This window comes from Arctopsyche grandis, chromosome 8, assembly GCF_051622035.1.
Source record: "Arctopsyche grandis isolate Sample6627 chromosome 8, ASM5162203v2, whole genome shotgun sequence".
Lineage (NCBI taxonomy): Eukaryota > Metazoa > Arthropoda > Insecta > Trichoptera > Hydropsychidae > Arctopsyche > Arctopsyche grandis.
In genome coordinates, this window is record NC_135362.1 from 32863818 (window position 1) to 32888096 (window position 24279).

The window sequence follows — 24279 nt, forward strand, 5'->3', positions numbered from 1 at the left end:
TCTCGGCAGCGGGTCTTGCGTGAAGAACGTTGGTTGACGAAGTGCGTTGAGTGCTGGTCTTCGTTGGTTGTGCTGGAGTTAGTTGTCTCGACAGCGGAATTTGTGTGGAGACTGTTGGTTAGCGAAGTGCGTTGAGTGCTGGTCTTCGTTGGTTGTGCTGGAGTCGGTTGTCTCGACAGCGGGTCTCGTTTTGCGTACCAGTCCGAGTTGTTCTTTTCTACCATGTTGCTTATTCTGTCTAGGCTACGTTGATAGTGAAGGTTGGTGGTCTGGACGATGTTGTTGTGCAGGCGTTGTGCTGATTGTGCTGGAGTTAGTTGTCTCGACAGCGGCTGTGTTGTGTTGGAGCTAGTTGGCTCAGTGGCGATTTGTTTCGCCGGTTGTGCTGGAGTGTGTTGACTCAACAGCGGGTTGTGTTGGTAGCTGGTCCATATGTACTTTCACACCATGTTACTGTTGCTTTGTAGGCTGCGCTGTGGGCTGCTATGTAGGCTGCGATGTGGGCTGCTATGTAGGCTGCGATGTGGGCTGCTATGTAGGCTGCGATGTGGGCTGCTATGTAGGCTGCGCTGTTGACTGCTGTCGTGGCAGCTGTTGGTTGTTGTGGAGGCTGCACTGTGGGCTGCCGTGTTGACTGCGCTGTTGACTGCTGTCGTGGCGGCTGTTGGTTGTTGTGGAGGCTGCACTGTGGGCTGCCGTGTTGACTGCGCTGTTGACTGCTATGAAGGCTGCGTAGTTCAAAGATGGGGTCACCAATGTAGGCGGGGTAGCGATGTGTTGACAGCGCTGTTGGATGATCAGAAGGTTGCGTAGATCACGTCGGGGTCACCAATGTAGGCGGGTTACATGTGTGTTGACCGTATCCCGGCCTAACGAAACACTGTTGTGCTAGTTTTATAAAGTTTTATTGTTTGCCTATGGTTGTACAAAGGTATGGTATTTGTGGGCAAAAGTATGTCGTTCAGCGGTCTCTGGATATGGTAGAGTGTCGCTGGCTCAGCATTCAGCTATGTACGGAAGGTCTCTGGATACGGCAGTGTGTTGCTGGCTCGTCCGGCTGGTTGATCTTCCAAGTCCGCGTAGTGTAGTGGTGGCTGGTCAGGAGCTGTATGTTGACTGGTCTGCTGCTGTGTGTCGACGCTTGCTGCTGTGGGTCGACTGGCGTTGTTTGGGTTGTACCTCCTTTTATAGTGTTTCTGGAATCGCCTGACCGATGGTGGTGGTTTGTTGATGCGTAAGAAAGGAATGCACTTTTGTCGAGGCGTAGAATTTTCTGGAACGCTTGGTGGAAGTGGTTATTGATGCGTATGAGCATTTAGTTGTTGATGCGTACAAGAGGAATGCACTTTTGTCGAGGCGTAGTATTTTCTGGAATGCTGGGCGGTGTTCCGCTCGGTGTAGTTTAATGGTGGCGGCGTGTTTCGACGTCTGGTTTTCGGGAATGTAGTTTGTTGTTGCGGAATATTCTCGAATGTTTCGATGACGATGACGACGACGAGATTCCTACACTGGTCACACCCGAAAATTAGTCACACCCAAAAATTTGACCAATTAAAATTTTTGGGTGTGACCAATTTTCGGGTGTGACCAGTTTTAGGGTGTGGCCAGTTTTAAGGTGTGACCAGTTTTAGTGTGACGGGTGATCACGTGTGACCGATCTAGAGCGACCGGTTGTCCTGTGACTGGTTCACATATGACTAGTAGTCCGTTTACCCACAAACGGTTCGGTGATTACTGGTCACAAATTACTCGTCACAAAGTCACTAAAATCTCTATAACGGAACATCTGGCAGCCGAAAAGTCCATCATACTAACGATAACTATCATAGTAACGAGAACTTGAGTGCCAAATATTGTGTATTCGCGATTTTCATGGCAAAAATTTTCTTTGTGACCACCCCAATGTGACGAATAGTCCAATTACCCCACAAACACATTATGAGAATGAGAAATGGTGCAGAGAGTGCTTAGGTAGAGTATAGGAGACGGGCAATAGACGAGTAGGATGTGGTGCAGTTGGGGCCGATGGGGCTTGAGGGGGTTGCGGGGGGTGACCCCATCTCGAGCCGCCGTCGGAGCCCTACATTATGGTACATTTTTCCCAAATTCTCATCTTTTTCTTATACTTATTGCACTAAATTGAATTAGTGTACATAACCTATATATATTGTAGGCACACTTCAAATTTGAATTCAGTATTTCACTCCACACTACCAAAATCTTATCTATTACACTTATTTTGTGAAGAATAGTCGTATTTAATTAACGTTCTCATTCGTAACACTGTTTTGCAATAATTTTATTATATAACATTATTTAATTTAATTCAAATACATAATGTATGTGTACCAGATTTAAACATGTGAATAAGACATTGTCAAATTATATTGTATAGTAAAACTGTTTGTGTTGAATCTTTCCAGACATTCGCTCTTCATACATTCCTTTTGATACAATTGTGAACGAAAGACGAAGTCAAGCTAAGAAGAGTCTATTGGTTCAGGTTAATTCCGAAAAATCGTTTCCAGAACTGCACTCGTATTGTTCACAATTTGGAACTGTTCTCGGCGTCCACCATTACACGACATCAAATAGCCATGTAATTCTTGTAAATGTCGTTGATTTTATTTATGTTGATCAAAATACCAAACCAGTTTAATACGCGTGTTTTCTTTTTTTATTTCAGCATTTTATGTTGGTAGAATTTTCCACCGAGGAAAACGTTTCTAATTTACTGGCTTCAACCACTTTCATCCAAGATTCGGACGTAATTCCCGTCCAGTCAAAGTTTTTGTGGTTCCGACCGCAAAACAATGAATTGAGATCAAATATAAGGAACATCATTAATTTCTCGGAAACCAATGATGTAAATAAACTTCACGTAAAAAATGCCTGTGTAATACCAGCTGAAAATTTAATACTAAGAAATCTCTTACAAGCCAATAGTATATCGGAACAAATTCAAATGCTTTACGACATGACATGCTTGAAGGATTTGGGAACTAGATTGAGATATGTCACCGCAAGGCAGGTAAATTTTAATATGCTTTAAATACTATCCTTGGAGTGAAAATATCAAAACACAATTTTTTATCCTTGAAATTTCAATGTTTTATTAATATTTCGAATTGTACAAATGTGGAATATTTGAATTTATAGTGCAAGGACCATAAACATTCACACTATCCACCGACTGTTTTATTTCTTACTATGTTCTTATTTCCTGATACGAGTGGACGCTGAACTATCTACATTTTGATATTCTACACTTGTGCAATTTTAAATATTGATATTCTATATACTTGACTGCCTATCATCGTCCTTATAACCAGGGCTGTGGAGTGGAAGTCACGAAATTATGATTTTTGAATTGAGTAGGAGTCGTTAAAAAATCGATCGGCTCCGAAACCTGCCACGCTGAAAATTTCGGCAACATTTCCAACTAGAATTATTTTGAAATCCAATAGAAAGCAGGTATAAAAATTGTAGCTAATCCGAACAAACCCTAGATAACTACTGCTGAGGATTTCGAGTTTTGTAAAGGTGTGTTTAGACTCTCTAATATATCTTGCAACAATATAAAATAAACAAAACAAGTCTATTAATGAATTTAGTATTTTTCCAAAACTAGTTCCATCTTCTTCATTGTTGTTTAAATGTAATGCTCACAAACTAAATGCCAAGCCACAATCTAAAATATTCAGCAGTTAGGGATTTGCATCGGGAAATTCTGCTATGGTTATAAATTCAGAAATTCCGGTGTAAACCAGTCTTTATAAACGTTGTCAAATGAATGACATGGATTACACGCTCCATGTTTAATGCATTTTTTTTCAATGCTACCTGGAAAGGCTTAGCGGGTAGTATTCTTGTTTACTTTGTACATGCTTAACCCTTTGCCCGCGGCAATAAATATAGCGAACAAGCCCTGTATGCGGCACCTTCTTCGCAAATTTGGCAATCGGGTTTTCGACCTTAAATACAAGTTTTAATATTTACTCAAGTAACTAGATATGTTAATTAACACATAAAGTATTATTTTAAACAATAAAATACATAATATATCTTGTAGTTTTGGCTCAATTGTCAAATAATCATTCTTCATACAATTGAGACGTATCGTCGCCATTGTTCAACAGACGTGACGTCACATAAACGAGGTTTCAGTATGGTTCCACAAAACCACTAATTTTGACTGGTATATATTCATTTTAAGCAAATTGAGCAGATGGCATTCAACTCTCAGTAATATATTCAACCAATTTTGAACCTTAAAACGGTTGAAATAGGCGCATACAAGGCTCAAAATCCCGTGCAAAGTTCAGAAATTCTATGGAAGACAGCAGCGCTACAGACTTGTCGCGCAAAGCTTCCATAGAAGACGGCCGCCAGCAAACGGTTAACGCTCTACAGCCCTGATTATAAATACTTATGTTTTCTGTTATAGGAACATTGTTTTTAAAATAAAATATTATATTGAATTGAAAATAATGCTTAATGTTCAATTACAGGTAGAGTCTGCCCTGAACGGCTTATTTCCAAATGCAACTGTGTGTCCATTTGGTTCTTCGGTAAATGGATTTGGAAAGATGGGATGTGATTTAGATTTAGTAGTGAAATTTACTTCTGAAGATTTAGCGGTACAAAACTATCAATAATATATATTTTATTTTTTGATCAAGTATGTAGTATAATACGACTGTAATTTTGTTATAGAATAATTTGCGAAGTAGATTGGTTTTCCACACCAAAAAATCTACTTTAACCGGCCGAACTCAACAACAACGATACATGGAAATTATTAGCGATATGATCCAATTTTTTCTTCCCGGGTGTAGTCATGTGCGAAAAATCTTGCAAGCTAGAATTCCCATCATAAAATTCAACCAAGATTACGCCGGCTTAGACTGTGATTTGTCAATAAGTTCTACGTAAGTTTCCTTTAGTGAATTTATTAACTAGTTTGTAATAAAATAAATTAATCATTTCATTATTTGATATACAGATCCGGTCTATACATGTCAGAGTTGCTTTACCTATATGGAAATATAGATTCAAGAGTACGACCGTTAGTATTCACTATACGTAAATGGGCAAAACATGTTGCTTTGACGAATGCATCTCCTGGAAAATGGATAACTAATTTTCCTCTTACTTTGATGGTTTTATTTTTCCTTCAAAATGCCACAGATGGAGCGATACTTCCATCGTTTAATTATTTGAGAAAACACGCAGGTTATTTTTTTTATCTATACGTGTATGATGTAGTTTGTATTTGATGTAATTTAATTTGAAGTTTTGAATTTTAGGCGAAAGTGATATGCGACTGACTGATGACAGGGTTAATTGCTCTTTTTTAAGAGACATTAAAGATATGAAATTTATTTCTCAAAATGATTCAGACTTGAAAGAACTGTTACATCAGTTTTTTGAGTTTTACTGTTCGTTTGATTTCTCTACTCAAGCACTATCAATCAACGAGGGTAGAGCGATAAAAAAACCCGACTATGCAGCTCTCTACATAATAAATCCTTTACAAATCAATCTAAATGTTAGTAAAAATGTCAGTTATGAAGAATGTGAAAGAATGAAAATTGAATTCAGAAATGCGGCTTGGTATCTCGAATCTGTCAGTGAAACTGGTAATGAGAAAGAGTCGTGGGGATTGGGTGTTTTGCTGAAGGAAAAGAGTTCATCACTAAAAAATAAATTTGTAGACTATCATAGAATAGTTCAGGTGAAAGATTTGTTTATGAACGAAAAAAAAGAATTGAATGACGGAGACAAGTTTGAAAAAGATATCCACAAGAACAAAGTGAACAATAATCAAATACATGATGATGTGATAGAACAAATCGATAGTGAAATAAGTCTAAAAACAGTTCAAAATGTGAATATAGACACTGAACAATCGCAATTTTTAAGTTCAGAGAATGTGCAAACTAGAGGCAGAAAAGTGAAGAGAAGATGAAAATGAACAATAAAATTTTGTTTTTTTTTTGTATTATGTATGTATTAAAGACTTCTAGATTATAAATTTATAATACCAAATTTAGTTTTCATTTAAAAAGTTCACCAACTTATTAATCTTAAAATAATTTACATTGTTTATGTGATCTGAACATGCCATTGATATATTTACATTATGGTCTTTTAAAATGTTCAACAGTTGATTTAAATTCGAAGACTTGATATCATTAGACCAATTAATTAGTATGCTATTTGAACTGATGATTTTAGATTTCGCTGGTGTATCACAACCTCCCGTTTCAGATGTAAGTTTCTCGTTGACCAATTTATACATTTGTTCTAAACACAATAGTGTCAAAGCACATTCTTCGTTCGATTCGATGCCTTCCCCCTTATCGAAAACTAAATACTGTAAAAAATAAATAAATACATGAGTGTTGACTATACACATATTGCATTTCTATAATGGTTGTGGCTATTTGCAGGTAATATATCTGCGAATTATTGGCTATTTGCAAATACTACATCTGCGAATTATTGGCTATTTGCAGGTACTATATCTGCGACAGGCGCAAAGCCTTATGCACACTAGCTAAATGATATAAATCTATTATAATAACGTGCGAAATTCATTTGCCTCATGTACATATAATGAACGATTGTTTAAACAAGTCTAGCATACATTAAATGTAAGAAATTATAATCGGACTATCAGTTCATACGCATGCGCATAAGGCTTTGCGCCTGTCGTAGATATAGTACCTGCAAATAGCCACAACCTTTCTATAATAGTTAATTCAATTAAGCATACCTCATCTTCTGACAAATACTCTGTTGAATCATCATCTCCGAGAGCCAAAATGACGAGCATAGCAATACTGTGATCGAATGATATGTTCAGCATTGTTTGCGTTAAAATACTTAACAACATTTCAATTGCTACATTTTCGTTACATTTATATATTGCTCTGTTTGCTAGATTTTCACACGATATAGTATTAACCAGATTTGCCATACCGTTGGCTATAATTTCGTTGTCGTCACTTAAAAGTTTGAATATTGTTGACCACTGAATCACTGTGATTTCAACTGAAAACAATCACATACTTGTTGAAAAATTACATATGTAAATATGAACCGTTATATTTGAAAGTCTAATTTTCATTTCCAAAAACACTATTTCTGTTTGACTTAATTAACATACGCGGAATAAATGTATTACAGACAGCCAATATTTTTAAATATTGTGAAACGAACGATCTCGAAATGTAAATAAATGGACTTATAATTATATCGGCTCATGTATAATAGGCGGATCCTTAACTTACATATTTTTGTGTTCATGTTTGAGCTCCATTTTAATGCTTTCCAATTATTAATAAATATATCAATGGTAACATTTTTGTTTTGTTCATTATCTTCCTCGGAACATTCTTTCAGGATCAACGACAATTTTCTTATATTATCAAAACTGAACGTGTCATATACACTACAATCATGACATTTGTCATGTAAATAATTGTCTATACATTTCAAATACACATAGTTTATTTGTTCGTGCTCCGATTCGTACATTTTTATGAATTTATTTAAAACAATGTCGTTTGAAGTGTCTTTTGGCAGATTTATTACACTATAAATGGAATCTGGTACGAATGATAATACGTTGTAGATTTTTTCACGACTTTGAAAATCAGTATAATCTTCCAGAAGTGCAAACATGCGCTGTTTAAATTCTGCAGACCCGTTAATATTGTTTACAATGTTTTGTATTTGTATGGATGAAAATTGTAAAACGAACAACTTTTCCAAATGTCCAATGTCCATTTTTTTTTCGATGTTTTTTATGTTTTTGTCGTTATAGAAACATACGAGGTAATTCAATAGCACTTGTATGACACAATTAGATCTGTGAAAAATGTTTTGTAAGATCATCGAGCAAATTTCTGGAATGCATTGATTCTTCAATAGTAGGTAACTTAGAGCAAATTTAAGTTGTATTGATTTCTTTTCAAATTCTTCTACTCCCAATGAAATCTTATTTTTATTAAATTTATCGCTTTGAAATAAATATTTCTGTAAATCTTTAAAGAATTCTTCATCGATGTTTACAATTTCGGGTAATCTGAAAATAAAATTATATGTAATATTTTCATTTTTGTTAATATGCCAATTGAAATGATAACTAACTATTTACTTATTCAACAGCAGCAAAAGAACTTCCAAATATGTATCTAATATTACAAAACAAGGAGTAGAATTTGTTACTTGAACCAAAATCCAACAACTTTCTTTTACAAATTTTGTTATGGACTGAAGATTGTCATTAGTTAATATAAAATTTTGTGGCATAAACTGTAATAATCTCACCAGCTGAAATAAAAACAATATTTTTGATATATCACTGTAAAGTACAAAAAAAATCATACAACTGAATGAAGAGTTATCTTACTTGGAGAAGGATTCCGTGTTGGAAGTTTGTCGGCGAATCTCTCTTTATTAATAATTTGAAAATATCTATTAAATGTGAGAAATACCTAAAAATAAAGAATTAAATTGATTCAAATAAAAATTGACGACAAACTGCTCATTTATTTATCAACTTATTTTACCAGGTGACTAAATTTTGGTTATATTTATAAATGAGTCAAATTGTTTAAAAGAAAGTTGATGTTCAAACCTTTCCAAGCTGATAAGCGGCACGATAGCTTTAGCCGCAAGTTTTCTTATTTTTAGAACACAGTTTCCAGAACATTGGGTGAGATATGGTACAAAAGTTATGAGCTATAAATTAAGTTCAATATTAAAAATCGATCTTCAAAAAGGTAATTTTGAAACATATCATGATAAACACCACCTGCAGATTGGAATCAGTACCCTCAAGAGACGAAGGATATAATCGTGAAAGTAATAACAACACCGGGTACAATGACGGTTTTACGAACATGTTTTCTTGATGTTCAGTCGCTGATTTCAAACAATCCTACAAGCAAATCAAAACGATAACAAATATTCAATGTTGCATTTGAAATTGACATTCAACAGTGCGAAAGAACAAACCAGGAAGAAATCGTAAAGCTTCGGATACCGCAAAAAGAATATTCTACCAGTCATTTTGTTCCTTATAGACAGTTGATCGCTATCTTTAGTTCTCTGAACTCCAAACACGCGTGTCATGAGACTGCTAAATAGTAATGTGGACGAATTTCGCTCCTAAAACAGACCCGTTATGTGAATGTGAATTGTCTGAAAAGCTATTGCCTTTTAACTTAAGGTATTACCGCCCAAGTAGCCCCGTCGAACCCGTTGATTGAAATGATCAATGCGTCGGCTACGTACATGTTGACATACTCTCCAAGAACTGCATGCCTAAACAGCGCTCTTAAAATATTCAGACAATGCGTTCTCCTTTCAACAGAATATGTGCCATCATTTCCATCAAATTTTGCTAATTGCAACATAGTCGACATGGACTTTTGGAAGGTCCTTGGGCTGCTATTTGATTGCAACTCTGTTGTGACTAAAGCCTGTAAAGAGAGTAATATTTAGACAAAAATTCATAGAAAATCCAGTTATTATTATTATATACTTAATGAATATATTACTTGGATAATAAATGGCACACCAGCGCTTCTCCTAGTAGCGCATAGTTTAGAATTTTTAGAGTTTCCCGAAGAAATTGCCGTGATTAGATCATTCAACCACAAATGAGGCAAATCGTGAAGATCCTTAGAATCACATTTCCATAGTCTGGATGAAAATTAGTAAATAAATCATTATAATACATATTTAATTTCATTACATCATATAAATGTAAGACATTGAAAGTACCTTTTGCATAATTTTGAAAATCCTACATACGCTTGTTCGAATGCACCCCGATGTTTTGTTTCCGATAATAATGTAATAAAATGATCTCCTATATCGAGCAAATGTTGCTTCGTTATTGTTCCAATAGATTCTGCATCACATTCTGACGCATTTTCAATTATAATGGCACCGTGGGATATGTCGCCGAGCAAAAGCGAAACCTAGACATTTCAAGTGGAATATATGTATTTGTCTTCCTTATAATATTAACGAAGTATATTTACTTTGGGTTTTACGAACTTCCTTAATCGAGCGCCAAGCACAGAGAAGTACCATTTGAGCGGTCACTGGTTTGCCATTTTCCAACTGCACGCCGTCTTTCTTAACGTGTGACGAACCAGCGTTGAAGTCCATTGGTAAGTGACCTTCTGGCGAGGAGTTATTGACGATAGGCTTCACCGCTTCGCTAATTGTGAATGAAGTTCTTATCGCATCGTTTATTAACCGACGCCATTGATTACACCGGGAAATTAATCTGTGAACATAAAAGTTTGTAGCAGGCTTGAAAAGGATACATTTAGTTTCGATATTTTATACGGTCAGTTCTCATTTACAGATCAATAACAGTGTGGTGGAGAGAGTGGATGTTTTTAGATATCTTGGGTGCTATCTGGGTGAAACGTGTGAAAGTGGAAAGGAAATTCGCATTAGAGTGGAGCAAGCAAGAGCTACATTCTTGAAATTGAAAAAAGTCCTAACCACACGTGATCTCAGTATAGCACTCCGACTGAGACTTCTACGATGCTACGTTTTCAGCATCCTTCTGTATGGGACAGAGGCATGGACCCTGACGGATGCCACATGCAAAAAACTAGAGGCATTTGAGATGTGGACATACAGAAGATTGCTGACAATCTCATGGATAGCGCGTCGTACCAATGCCGAGGTGCTTGCTCTGATGGGAAAGCATGTCGAAGTGCTCAAAAGCGTGAAACGGCGTAAATTGGAGTACTTCGGACATGTGATGCGGAACGAAAAATACGATCTCCTACGCCTAATAATACAGGGGAAAATCGTAGGCCAACGCAGTCGGGGCAGGTGGAAAAAATCGTGGCTAAAGAATCTTCGGCAGTGGTACGGCCTTAGCACCCGAGCACTATTCCGAGCAGAAATGGACAAAATAGAATGGGAAATCTAGTTGCCGACGTTCTAGGAGGACATGGCACATGAAGAAGAAGATATTTTATAAAAATTACTTACTTGAAATCCACTTTCCCTAAAAGGTGTCTTATGCAGTACAATAATCCATACATAGGTCCGTTAGCTGCAGCATCAAGGATACTCTCCTTCGCAATGCTTTCCTCTTTTTTTAACAGTTCTAGTAAATGATTCATAGTATTGTATTGTATTAAATAAGGAAAATTGATTCTAAAAATAAAAGTTCAGACATTATGAATATAATAATACAAGTTTCTATCATAAGATTATTAACATACTCGGTGATATAACTATGAAATCCTATCTCTTCATACAAAGACATGATATTACAAGGATATTTTGTCGTAAGTAGTTCTAATCGGTAAGCTGCCGACATGCAATCAGTCGGTTTAACATTGGAAGCTTTTGAAATTGCACCTATGAACGCAACGTTCCACGTCTTGTCAGACTGAAAGGAAATTCATAAATTAAAAATCTAGCTCAATGTTAAATTGACATACAAATGTAAACATGATTCAATGAGAATAGGTACTTCATACGTTAAATAAATTATGTGTAATCGGTGTCAAAATTAATAGCGACATGGCCAATTGTTTATTACATTCATAAGAATCTTCCAAATAAGAGAACAGTAGTGGAATATCTTCCTCTTTCCAAAAAGAGCTGAAAAATGTAATAAGACGTCAGCGTATATTTACATAATAAAGTTGATAATAAATAGAGACAATTTATGTTATTTTACCAGGACAACTTATCTTGATTTTTATTATACACATCTTGGGCCCATATTAGTATTTGCATGGATAGGTTTTTACGGCTAAAATTGGCTCCCGGAAAGATATTCTTCATACATGTTGTACAAACTCGAGTTAAAAACGTCTCATAATATGAACAAATACTCGGTTGCATAAGATGAGAATCTGATGTTTCGTTATTCACTTCAGTGAGTGTTTGCCGTGCGCTTTTAACGTAACCATTTTGCCACCTATCTAAAAGCTAAAATGTATGTTTGAATGTTTCTGTTTGCATACTAAAAAATTCAAATAGCCGATTTTAAACATTTATAATTCAATAAAACACCTTTCTTGTAATTGCTAGTATGTTTTGATGAACACTCGGTGACTTTGTATTGATATTGTACTTGAGAAAATTTTCAACAACATCCAATTCTGCTTTTTCAAAGTATTCAGTACTCTTATGAGACTCTACTATTACGGCGTATCCTAATATTCTAATCTAAAAATACACATTTGAGATAAAAACAAATTTTTTAACATTATAAAAATAGTATATGTACCATTTTTACCTCAGCGACCTGATGTTTTACTGCCATATTTAGCAATTCGAATGATATTACATCTTTCCAAAGTTCGCCGGTTGAATATTTCAAATCAAAATAGCCCGATTTTCTAGCCACATTTAAACAAACGAGCATACACTTTAACTTTCCATCAGTTATTTTTGTATGCTTGTCTTTTAAAATTGAAGATATTCTGCGAAATGATAAATAAACATCACGACAAAGTTTCATCATAATAATGTACATATGTATGTATATTTAATGAGAACGCACAGAAGTGGTAGTATTTGTGAATCTAATTTAACAGCTCTCAGTAAAATTCCAGCCAACGTTGAAGATGTAGAAGATGTTTCATTGCATGTCGACGAATTATATAAAAGTTTTTTTAAAACTGGAGTAATCCAAGTGTCAAAAATCGTTTCCAAATTGACTTCCCGGCAATGTTTCATCATTAATACTTCGAATGCGGTAGATATCTATAAAATAAATAATAATATTCAAAATAATCGAGATGATTTCTTATAAGAATATTTATATAATATAATATTATGCATATATAAAATTAAAAAAAACACTCACATTAGAAGAATCTGTGAAATTTATATCAGAAAGCATGTCCGTAGGGAGATTGGGATTTTTTTCTAATAAGTAACTACAACTGTAATCAGATCCCAACGATATCAAAGCTTTAAAATTGAGCGCTTGATTGCTTGGTACATCTATTACTGTATTTATTAGAACGGATGACACATTTTGATTTCCTAAAATTTATGCAATAAGTTTCATACATAATTCAGAATACAAATTTACTATATTTGATTTGAAAGATTCGTATTGCTCACCCTTTTTATCTAAAAAGACTGCAAGTTTCACTACATTAGAGAGTATCTGTGTCGTTAAATGACGGACACTATCAACATAATAGTCTAAATGAGACCAGACAAATGTGAGTATCGTACAAGACGCTTCTATGGCAATTTCATCTTGAACCTTAGATAATAGTTTTGATAACAGTTGAATACCTCTCGTCAGACCCAAAATGATTGTCGAATCTGCAGAACAACTAAATCGGGTATATATTATACATCGTGTATATAATTTATATATCATACATAATTCTGAAGTAAATGTTAAACATACATCTCACTAAGACTAATTAAATTGGTACAAATAAATAAAAAAGCAGATTTTTTGTCGATTTCTTCAGAGCATAAATCATCTAAGCTGATAATATTGATGACAGCTGTGGGGATTACTAATTTAAGAATTTCAGAATCTTTCTCTGGAAGACAGTGAATATCGTCATATTTCTCTTTTAGAAAAATCGTTTTTAATACCTAAAAACATAAATTGAAAAATATTATAATTTAAAATATATATGTACGTATATAATTAATAGTTTACATACTTTTGTCCAAGTATTCGAACCAAATAGATAGTTCAATGCAAAAATCAAAATCATTGCACAATTTCCTTTAGTGTCCATAGGCAGCTCTGGATGATCTAATAAATAATTACACATCCCAGAAACTTCCACAAGTAAAAGGTTGTTCGATTTATTATCTAATGAATTATTCTTTTGTAATATAGATATAAGTATTCTGCTAGCATTATGGATGTACAGAAAGAGTTCTGTTTTCATCGTAGGTGATAAGTTTGAATATTCATTGCTGTAGAATAAAATAGATTGTTAAAAATATATATACATACATATATATAATCCAAAAAGATAATAAATTACTTTTTCTTAAGTAAATCGTTGTGTGTTTTTAAAACTTCTTTTAAAAAATTCAAAATAAGTGTGAAATTTTTATCAGCTTCATTATTACACGGGGGGAATATTTCAATACAACTATTGATGGCGTTACAAACGTTGTTCAGAAGTTCAATATTATCAAATTTACAGCATGTTATACGTTCCATAAGTTTCGAATAAGTTTTTGTTTGAACATCGCTATGTTGTTGTAAAGAGCTCAGCAATCTAAAAAAATATATTAAATCAATATATTCACATCAACTAACGTAGTAATACTTGTGACACAAATAAAAACAATTACTTCAAACACGTATTTTTCAACGGGTGTTTCAATGGACTATCTAAAAATATGACGATTATAAATGACAAGCTTTCATCTCTAAGGTCAGTATCTTCATTGAGCTTTATAATTTTCGCCAAATTTTTGATAAAATCTAATTGAATATTTACGTTCGGCGCATCTATGAATGTATCGACATTAAGTGAAGAATTTTCTGAAAAATCAAGTTTAGATTTAGCAAAAAATACAGTACTTCTTGGGGTAACAAATATTTATAAATATACTTGAAAGAATATGTTAAATTGTAATAAATTGAAAGTTTGGCGTAAAATCATCACGCATAAGTATCGCAAAAAGGACATTTTTAGGTTATTGTACAATTATCGATCGATTGATTCAACTAACGAAATAGTGAGAAAGAGGATGTTCGAAGGTGTAGTGGAGAAGGCAAGTTGGCTGCTCCACGCCTACGGGTTCCCCCCGTCCCTCCCCCCGCCCCTTTCGCCCCCCTAACCAGAGGACCATTCATCTGACAATTCTGGAAGTGCTCGACACTTATCTGTCAAAATACACGTGTCTAAGATAAGTGACGAGGAACGACCATTATCTAATAATCGATATCTATGTAATATTTACTATGTAGCTAAAAATTATACTCTTATCTTTTTTTAGAAAAAGAAAGAAAGAAAGAGAAAGTAACCATTATTGTAAAAAAAGGATTTGACACAAAAAAGCCTTATAAAAATCAGGTATATCAGCGTTTCTTAACTCTTTTTGGACAGTGGCCCTCTTTTGCGTTTAATATTATTCTATGCCTCCCCCCATTTTTCTCGAAAATAGCATAAAATAACAACAACCAATAGCATAGCTAGCAAGCCTAGATCAGAAAGAAAAAGGGCCATAACAGCTGTTGAAGATCGTTTTTTGCGACGCCTATCGCTAAAAAACCGCCGAATGACTTCATCAGTGGCGGCTCGTCCATATGGGCTGCGGGCTGCAGTCCCCCCCCAGAACAGTACAAATGCATGTTATCATTGTCGTTTAAATAGGCTGTGGGCTGCAGCCTCCCAATATAGTACATATGCATGCTATTTTTGTTTTCATTTGATCACCGGTTTGGTTAAGGAGCTACTACAGCCTGATTTATCTCTGCAGCCCCACCACTATGAATTTTCACGAGCCGCTACTGGACTTCATCAAAACTATTTGCTGAAGTTGCTGAAATTAAAATTTCTGCTAGGACCGTAAGAATGAGACTCAATGAAACTGGCCTGAAAGTCCATAATGACGATTTGCGAACCTTAGTTTAGAAACCCCGTGTAGGAATCTCGTCGTCGTCATCGTCATCGAAACATTCGAGAATATTCCGCAACAACAAACTACATTCCCGAAACCCAGACGACATGCACCTGCAGTCGTTATATTAAACTCAGGCGGAACGCCCCTACCAGTCGAGTGGAACCAAAACGGTCGAAACACGCCGCCACCATTAAAATACATCGAGCGGAAAGGCGCCAAGCATTCCAGAAAATTCGACGCCTCGACGAAAACAAAATTCCTCTCGTACGCGTCAATAACCACTTCCACCAAGCATTCCAAAAACACTATAAAAGGAGGTACAACCCAAACAACGCCAGTCGACCCACAACAGCAAGCGTCGACACACAGCACCAGACCAGTCGACCCACAGCAGCAAGCGTCGACACACAGCAGCAGACCAGTCAACATACAGCTCCTGACCAGCCACCACTACACTACGCGGACTTGGAAGATCAACCAGCCGGACGAGCCAGCAACACACTGCCGTATCCAGAGACCTTCCGTACATAGCTGAATGCTGAGCCAGCGACACTCTACCATATCCAGAGACCGCTGAACGACATACTTTTGCCCACAAATACCATACCTTTGTACAACCATAGGCAAACAATAAAACTTCAACACACATGTAACCCGCCTACATTGGTACTACTCCGACGTGATCTACGCAACCTTCTGATCATCCAACAGCGCTGTCAACACATCGCTACCCCGCCTACATTGGTGACCCCATCTTTGAACCACACAACAGTGTTTCGTTAGGCCGGGATACGGTCAACACATCGTACCCCGCCTACACCCGCATACGTAAAATTTTGGATAGCTAAAAGGCAAAAGGTAAAAAACTATTTGAAAAAAATATTAGAAACCCTGCTTAAGAATAAATTTTTGCGGCCTTAGTTAAGAAACCCTGCTTGCGTAATACTTCAAGGGGGTCTACCTCACGGGACCGAAAAAGCAAATATCGGAAGGCAACGATCGAAAATCGAAAGATCTTAAGTCGAAAGATAAAAAAAGGGTGCATGGTAAACGGTATATGTATATATAATATATATCAGTGGCGTGTGGTGAAATTATCTCTCTTTTTGTCATACTGCCTTGTTTAACGCGGGATACGGGAGGAAAAGCCTGTTCCTCTTGTTCCTGTTGTATCCTGCTCACGCAAAGTGAGGATGTACGATGGGGGGAGAGAGAGTTTTACCACACTTCACTGATATATATATATATACTAACCGTTTTTCATATGTATGCATGATAAACGAATATTTTCGCCTTTTTCACGGTCACCCATTTCAAGGACCCCAGTGAGAAAATCATAAAGGCACAAAGAGTATCGAATAAATTTATTCGCATTTTATGAAATTTATATGTAGATATGGCCACAATTTCAATAGAGTAATTATTTTCGAAAGCGCATTTAAAACTTATTGAAAAAATTGATTTCGCTCTGAATTGTCGGTGCGCTGAATGGTAATTGGACTATTAGTCACATTGAGGTGGTCACAAAGACAATTTTTGCCATTAAAATCGCGAATACGCAACATTTGGCACTCAAGTTCTCGTTAGTATGATAGTTATCGTTAGTATGATGGAATTTTTGGCTGCCAGATGTTCCGTTATAGAGATTTCAGTGACTTTGTGACCAGTAATCACCGAACCGCGCTGAATAGTCCGTGCACTGAATTGTCGGCGCCGAAAGGTCGGCGCTAAGTTGACGTGCGCTGATTTGTCGTGCTACCGGTTTATATTGATTATTTTTGATTTCATCGTGATAGTGTCGATTCATAATATGATATAATATATGGTCGAATATACGAGTGTTATTTCTGCGCTGTCACATTACAACAACACGGTACTAATACATGTACTGAGTCGCTAAAACGGATAAAATCAGAGCGGCAGTGGATAGAAGTCGTCGTCGTCACTGTCGCATGTCGTTTCGTGAATTCCATTTGGAAGGATAGTCAAGATGTGGTCGCTTCGGAGACTCTTTTTACTGGTGATCGTTGCCCTGGTGGCTGAACCTACTTTTTGCTACGATAGTTATCAACCAGAACAGATACATTTGTCGTTTGGGGGTAGGTCTTGTTAATTTCATTTCAATACGTCACTGATTTTGTCATTATTCAATCTATGTACATATTGATTTTTTCATATATCACTTTTTTGTCTCTATCCTTTGTTCAACTTTTAATTCAATATAAATATTACATACATATATATTTCATATCAATTTTTTTCCTTATACATTTTTTAAAAAAATTCAAATATTTGTCTCACTTATTAGATTATTTTCTTTTCATGTCTTAGTCAATACTTTTGATAAATCTCATATCTAGATTTCAATATTGCATATTCCTGTACTCAAATTTGGGTGCTATTTAAGTATGCGGTCTACCTTTGATTCGCAGTCGACTATTTTTTTTTATTTATATCGTATCAACGACCTGTTGATTATAATTTTTGTTTTTTCCTGCCGCCCCATAATGTTGTCGAAGCATTTCTATCAAAATATCGTCAGCAGCGAAGAAAATACCAACCCTAACAACCTAATCTTAAATGAATTGGGCCAACCCTAACTTAACCTAACCTAACCTGACCCTTAAATAAATACAACACCTATTTATTTAAGGGTCAGGTTAGGTTAGGTTAAGTTAGGGCTGGCCTTATTCATTTAAGATTAGGTTGTAAGGGTCGGTATTACTCAGTCTCACTGTCACACGCGAGAACTGAGACAGTGAGACTGCATATTAAAGTAAAAACGTGAAGGTAGACCGCATACTAAAGTGGCACCCAAATTTGATAAATTAAATGATAAAACCATTATACTAATATACTGCTGTGAGTCATCAAATAATGGATGCCCAAATTTAGCATTTATTTTGCAGTCTATCTATGTTTGATGTATTCATTGAGTTTCATGTTACAGATAATGTGAGTGAAGTTATTGTGACATGGTCAACGTTTGATGCAACGCCCGACTCCATTGTAGAGTATGGTATCGGTGAAATGAATATGACCGCTACGGGGAAATCCACGTTGTTTGTCGACGGAGGAAAGAGCAAACATTCGCAGTACATTCACAGAGTACGTTTACCGAATTTGAGGCCCAAACAACGCTATGGTATGTTTTTATCAAGTTTGTTATCAGTTTTGTATGTTCTATTATTGCTAACGATTTTTGTTTTTAATTAATTACTATAGATAAATAGCTTTGTTAGCTTTGCGGACACTTGTACTTATTTTCTGAATCAATATTGCAATAATTTATTTATTGCATGTACTTTATAATTTGTAATAAATATCTTCATTGGTTCGTTGACTGTCTGACCTTTAACTATCGCAATTTAATTATTGATAGTGGAAAATGTGTCACGGATCATTTATTGAAATGTTCCAAATCTGAGTTGTTCTTATTATAAATATATATTATTTTACATTTGAAAACGTTTTTATACAAATGTGTCTATTTTGAAATTTGCATTGTTTCCAGTTTACCATTGTGGAAGTAGTCTCGGGTGGTCTCTTGAACTTTGGTTCAATACGGTGCCCCAAGGAGATGACTGGAGTCCTGTTTTGGCTATTTTTGGTGATATGGGAAATGAAAATGCTCAGGTAATTCATTATGTCATTATGTCATTATGTCATTATGTCATTATGCATTTTAAATTTCTTTTTATAGAAGTTAAAACCTTGCTGATTTTATTTTTCTCAGTCTTTAGTCCGTTTGCAAGAAGAAGCACAAAGGAACATGTATGATGCAATTATTCACGTGGGAGATTTTGCCTACGATATGAATTCTCAAAATTCTCTCGTCGGTGATGCTTTCATGAATCAAATTCAATCTCTGGCTGGTTACGTTCCTTATATGGTGTGCCCTGGAAATCACGAAGAGGCATAGTAAGCGTTTCAATTGCATTTTACGTCACAATTTAACTTGGATTAGCAATTTTTCAATGTGAAATTGTGATTTGCAGTAACTTCAGCAACTATCGAAATAGATTTTCTATGCCCGGAGACAATGAAGGATTGATGTACAGTTTCAATATGGGTCCGGTTCATTTCATATCCATTTCAACGGAGTTTTATTACTTTTTGAATTATGGTTTTAAGCAACTTGTTCTGCAGTACGAATGGCTTGTGGCTGATTTGCAAGAAGCAAATAAAATTGAGAATAGGTATTGTTTTAAATATTTATTATATTAATGTGATCTAGTTGAAACAGTGCCGACCCGAGGATCAAATGGTAAATTTTTGTTGTGAAAGAATAACTAATTTCATGATGTGGCTCTTAAAAAAAAAAATGCAATTTATCTTTGAACGACAATGTAAATGAATTTATATGTTATGTGAGGTTTTCAAATTATGTACATGTCAGATGTCGGTGATTTTGAATGAATTACAGAAAAATACGCCCTTGGATAGTTGTATTCGGTCATCGACCGATGTATTGTAGCAACTTGAATCACAAAGATTGTACTCACCACGAGACGATAACTAGAGTCGGCTTGCCGTTTTTGCACGCATTCGGTGAGTGTAGGGACTCGCGCACCGATTCGTTTGTAGCGTTATCCCTTTCCTTTTCACGTTTACAGAAAGCGCAGACCCTGGATTGTTGTTTACGGTCACCGTCCTATGTACTGCAGTAACGTATATCCCGATGACTGTAAACAACATGACACAATATCTAGGACAGGCTTACCGTTTACCCACGCGTTCGGTGAGTGTGAGAACTCACGCTGCATGATCGTTTGAAGTGGTTACTATTTGGCGTTGTTTTGCTTTGCGTTTGCAGAAAGCGGCGGCCATGGATTATTGTCTACGGCCATCGCCCAATGTATTGCAGTAATTCTAACCTCGATGATTGCACGCATCACGAGACTATAACCCGAGTTGGCTTGCCTTTTGTTCATACGTTTGGTAAGGGTGCTACTAACATGTAACATCGATTTAGTTTATTGCATGTACTACTACATATTATTATTAAACCTAATTTCCTTTTAGTTTGTGTGTATTTGTATTAATTATGTTTCTTAAGCATTAGTGGTGTTTTTTTTTTTAAGTATTAATTGTGTTGTTTTAAGTATCAACTCTGTTTTTTAAGCATTGAGTATTATGCATGTTTAAAAAAATGTTTTATTAAATAATACACGACGAACTAAATTGGAGAGCCTGTCCTAAAATGATTATATACGATTCATACAACGAAATTAATACAACGCTCAATCAAAGTATTGCTTTTACAATATCGATACATTTACATGTATATTTCGATACTAAGGTCTATTTGATTTTAGGTCTTGAAGAATTATTCTATACTTATGGTGTCGATTTAGAAATATGGGCTCACGAGCATTCATATGAAAGATTGTGGCCGATTTATGACTACACGGTGTATAATGGTTCTTATGAAAAGCCGTACGTCAATCCTCAGTAAGTGTTTCTTTCCTGATGAGTGTGTGCGCAGAGGAAGTGTTCATTTTAAATTATTTTACTGCAAATTATGTTTACAGAGCACCCGTTCACATAGTGACTGGATCGGCCGGATGCAAAGAGGGTCGGGAACCTTTTGTCCGTAAGTTTAATTGTATTGAAAGTATTGCGAAAACTTTTATATAAAAAAAAGCTATACAATTGTTGTTATATAATAATTTCAGTAACTCCTCCTGAGTGGTCAGCATTCCATAGTCAAGATTATGGATATACGAGACTGAAAGCATATAATACATCGCATTTATATATTGAACAGGTAACGGTTTCGTCCAAAATATTATGAGGTTATTGTTATACAGTATTAATTTTAATTTCCAAATACATAGATATCTGATGATCAGAATGGCGCTGTGATTGACAAATTTTGGATTGTTAAGGAAAAGCACGGTGATTATCCCAAGAGGCCATATTTGGGGAAACGAGCTTATAAATCGCCTAAGCAAGAATTATAAAATCCATCAGATATAGAACTAGAATCATATCAGGATCACCAAGAGTGATTTTATTGTCCCTCGACAAATATTTTCTCAAAATTTAAGTAATGAAATATGTACTCATTTTAATATTTTGAATTGAAATTTTATGCACATATGTAGTGCTGCAATATTAAAAAAATTATATTTATTTTTATGTGTGCCAAATTCAGTTTGAATGTATGTACATACATATATTGTATGTATCTATGTTGTAATAATGCAATAATTAATATAATTTAATTTGAGCGTAACGAACAACATCATAATGTATACTTAGGCAAATATACATATACTGTGTGAAAAATAGTATAAAAAAATACAAATATACAACACACTAGTTATGCGTGTAGAATACAAGAGTAAGTAGTATTTAAAAATTAATTTCAAAGTCGATGCTAGTCGATGTTGGCTATTTTTTTATTTTAATTTTAATAATATGTACGTAGGTAAAAATAACACTGAATTTTTATTGTGATATTATTCATGTATTTTTATGCAAAAATAAAAAATATATATATTAAAATATTATTCATGTTTTTTTTATCTATTTTAATTTTTTTAGGGTGTCTAGAACTGATGAAAACATTGCTATTTATTTTAAATATTCATTTAGCCATTCTTCTAAATCGTCATCATTTTGAGTGATTTTTGAATTCGGGGTATTATTCTTTGTGTCCGGACAATTTTCAGCATCTGAAAGGATTGAAACGTAAATTCGTATATTGTGAATGTATTATATATATAAAGTAAGACGTATATTTTACCTAATTTTTCATTTTTGATTTCATCGGTTACTGACTTCTGACTAACATTCAGGATTTCGTCTAATTCATCATTATCTACAATAGGGAATGATTTAGAATCTAAGTTGGTTTCAGATACATCAAACGATTTTAAATCGGTAATATTGTGTTGAACGTCAGATATATTTTGAGAGCATCTATTCATGTTGGCTGTACGTTTCATCCATTGTATTTCGTATGAAGAAAATAAAGACGGATCCAATTCGTTTCTTTCATAGAAGGGTATAAATGATATATGACTAGCTATTTTTAACATGTCTAATGTAAATAAATCGTTATCGTTGCGAGATTTGGAATCGAAATTCCAAAATTTTTCATGTTTGAATTGAAAGTGATCTCCGACTGAGATTGGCTTTTTGAGTAGTTCCTGTCAACACAAAATATATATATGAATTTGGATTTAAAAAAAAAAAGAGAAAAATTATAGTTGATGTAAAGATTTTACCCCCATGTTAGCACCTCGAGCGCTATCTTCAATTGATTCATAGATGTTATCAGGTAGTTCTAACTTTGACCAATTGCTTTCAACTTTTCTTTTGCTGTATTTGCCACGGCTAGATGTTTGCTCGTTGACAGGATTCACCGGTGCCTCTGAGATTGGAGTTTTTGGATCATTTTTTATTTTTGTTTCTGATGAAGGATATGAAAAAGATATTTAATGAAGACATGGTAGGTAGTAGAAAATAAATAAATTGAATTAAGCTTATGGAAACCTTTCACTGGAACCGGTTTTACTGATGATTTCTCAATATTTTTAGATTTATTTTCATTTTTCTTTTGGGGGTTTGCAATCTTGTTCTGATTTTTTTGTTTATCATCTTTCTTTTGAGATTGATTTTGGTTCCTAAAAAACAAAGTAGATAAAAATATACCGTAAAACATTATTTTCATACCAAATTTGAATATCTGTATAGATCCTGACTTCTGTTTCTTGTTTTTCTCAGACATGGTCAAAATAGAGCGCTTGTTGACAGATGTCAAAGTGTGCTATGAAATTTTATTTGGCCATAGTTAAACTTTTACTGTCTATGGCTCACGTTCTATATAATTTAATTCAGAAACACTGACATTCATGATATATTATAATATATAAGTTCCATATGTGTTGTGGTATGTTTTCAGAAGAAAAATTGTTGTTTTTCTATATTTTATAAATATAATGAGGGACCTAGGTAGGTCAGGAATATATTACATCATTTATAGATATATGTATGTAGAATAACATTGATGAAGAATTGCAAACAAATTTGCCTGAAGAAAACGAACCCAACAACGGGGGAATGTGGGGGGGTTAAACTTTCGGGGAAAGTAATAAAAAAAAGGAAGAAAGGCAAAAATGTCAATCGCCAGCCACCTACTGAAAGAGTGCACTTTTTTGTGTGCACTCTTCAAAGGGGATACAATTTTTCGAACGTCAGGCCTCATCTATGTTATTCTACATCAATAATAGCCATTGAATAAAATAAAATAAATCACATCAATTAATAGTAAATTAATATACACACCCAGTAAGTCCACGGCTATAGTGTTTCCTATTTACGTATTTACTATAATGAATTATTACTTTATCTATGTTTTTTTTATGATTTTTAAATAAATCTACTCGAATTGAATTTTAAAGATCGTTGAATACTGATTGTTTTTATCTATTGTATTTGTTCTCACCTAATAAAGGGGGCGTAATTTCACCCTTCGAAAAAAGTATCTATTAATCAATGCTCTAATTTCAGTGTACATAAGATTTTTTCCTTTCTGTCACTAATATGTAGTAATATAGTTATAAATAATGAGTAAGCCATAAGTAGATTATTACTAGTAGACGATAAAAATTCATCACAAATATTTTCATTAGG

The 24279-nt window shown here is 34.8% G+C and overlaps 4 protein-coding genes across 8 annotated transcripts; 2 read left to right on the plus strand and 2 right to left on the minus strand.

Annotated features, from left to right (window-relative positions):
• Window positions 1-1804: 1804 nt before the first annotated feature.
• On the plus strand, window positions 1805-6048 carry MTPAP (mitochondrial poly(A) polymerase). 2 transcript variants are annotated; one of them, XM_077436904.1, is made up of 7 exons: window positions 1805-2090; window positions 2424-2599; window positions 2687-3031; window positions 4512-4640; window positions 4717-4931; window positions 5006-5235; window positions 5310-6048. In XM_077436904.1, exons 1-7 carry the CDS (start codon window positions 2006-2008, stop codon window positions 5969-5971), a joined length of 1842 nt encoding a protein of 613 aa, XP_077293030.1. In that variant the 5' UTR covers window positions 1805-2005; the 3' UTR covers window positions 5972-6048. The 2 variants fall into 2 exon arrangements, with proteins under 2 accessions (XP_077293030.1, XP_077293028.1); XM_077436902.1 differs by having other exon boundaries at window positions 1959-2090; window positions 2424-2608.
• Window positions 6001-14922, minus strand: THADA (Thyroid adenoma-associated protein homolog). The gene is made up of 26 exons (XM_077436889.1): window positions 14740-14922; window positions 14356-14548; window positions 14040-14279; window positions 13707-13968; window positions 13439-13635; window positions 13141-13361; window positions 12878-13059; window positions 12572-12774; window positions 12305-12491; window positions 12079-12234; window positions 11741-11994; window positions 11538-11661; window positions 11277-11446; window positions 11041-11208; window positions 10081-10315; window positions 9802-10001; window positions 9576-9720; window positions 9252-9497; window positions 9031-9183; window positions 8828-8953; window positions 8651-8754; window positions 8423-8507; window positions 8168-8343; window positions 7299-8095; window positions 6782-7059; window positions 6001-6379 (listed from the first exon to the last, which is right to left on the minus strand). The coding sequence occupies exons 1-26, from the start codon at window positions 14861-14863 to the stop codon at window positions 6053-6055; spliced, it is 5553 nt and encodes a 1850-aa protein (XP_077293015.1). The 5' UTR covers window positions 14864-14922; the 3' UTR covers window positions 6001-6052.
• Window positions 14923-17474: 2552 nt separating this feature from the next.
• LOC143915385 (acid phosphatase type 7) lies at window positions 17475-22120 on the plus strand. Of its 4 annotated transcripts, none has more exons than XM_077436016.1 (10): window positions 17475-17732; window positions 18584-18778; window positions 19148-19269; window positions 19370-19554; window positions 19632-19832; window positions 20060-20184; window positions 20952-21087; window positions 21168-21229; window positions 21312-21403; window positions 21474-22120. In XM_077436016.1, the coding sequence occupies exons 1-10, from the start codon at window positions 17624-17626 to the stop codon at window positions 21597-21599; spliced, it is 1353 nt and encodes a 450-aa protein (XP_077292142.1). In that variant the 5' UTR covers window positions 17475-17623; the 3' UTR covers window positions 21600-22120. The 4 variants fall into 4 exon arrangements, with proteins under 4 accessions (XP_077292142.1, XP_077292143.1, XP_077292140.1 ...); XM_077436017.1 differs by lacking the exon at window positions 20060-20184 and adding an exon at window positions 20250-20374; XM_077436014.1 differs by lacking the exon at window positions 20060-20184 and adding an exon at window positions 20450-20574.
• On the minus strand, window positions 22022-23435 carry Aven (Apoptosis and caspase activation inhibitor). The gene is made up of 5 exons (XM_077436019.1): window positions 23349-23435; window positions 23140-23270; window positions 22872-23056; window positions 22388-22793; window positions 22022-22316 (listed from the first exon to the last, which is right to left on the minus strand). Exons 1-5 carry the CDS (start codon window positions 23372-23374, stop codon window positions 22216-22218), a joined length of 849 nt encoding a protein of 282 aa, XP_077292145.1. The 5' UTR covers window positions 23375-23435; the 3' UTR covers window positions 22022-22215.
• Window positions 23436-24279: the final 844 nt, after the last annotated feature.

Coding starts and splice junctions, on each gene's coding strand:
- MTPAP (XM_077436902.1), top strand. CDS start 2,006: ATGTGGTGCAGTTGGGGCCGATGGGGCTTGAGGGGGTTGCGGGGGGTG. Junction 3,032..4,511: donor GATATGTCACCGCAAGGCAG/GTAAATTTTAAT, acceptor GTTCAATTACAG/GTAGAGTCTGCCCTGAACGG. Junction 5,236..5,309: donor TTATTTGAGAAAACACGCAG/GTTATTTTTTTT, acceptor TTTGAATTTTAG/GCGAAAGTGATATGCGACTG.
- Aven (XM_077436019.1), bottom strand. CDS start 23,374: ATGTCTGAGAAAAACAAGAAACAGAA. Junction 23,057..23,139: donor AAAACCGGTTCCAGTGAAAG/GTTTCCATAAGC, acceptor ATCCTTCATCAG/AAACAAAAATAAAAAATGAT. Junction 22,317..22,387: donor AATCAAAAATGAAAAATTAG/GTAAAATATACG, acceptor CAATCCTTTCAG/ATGCTGAAAATTGTCCGGAC.
- LOC143915385 (XM_077436018.1), top strand. CDS start 17,624: ATGTGGTCGCTTCGGAGACTCTTTTTACTGGTGATCGTTGCCCTGGTG. Junction 17,742..18,583: donor GTCGTTTGGGGGTAGGTCTT/GTTAATTTCATT, acceptor TTCATGTTACAG/ATAATGTGAGTGAAGTTATT. Junction 18,779..19,147: donor GAGGCCCAAACAACGCTATG/GTATGTTTTTAT, acceptor CATTGTTTCCAG/TTTACCATTGTGGAAGTAGT.
- THADA (XM_077436889.1), bottom strand. CDS start 14,863: ATGAATGGTCCTCTGGTTAGGGGGGCGAAAGGGGCGGGGGGAGGGACG. Junction 10,002..10,080: donor CTTGGCGCTCGATTAAGGAA/GTTCGTAAAACC, acceptor TGAAATGTCTAG/GTTTCGCTTTTGCTCGGCGA. Junction 8,344..8,422: donor AACACGGAATCCTTCTCCAA/GTAAGATAACTC, acceptor TTTTTATTTCAG/CTGGTGAGATTATTACAGTT.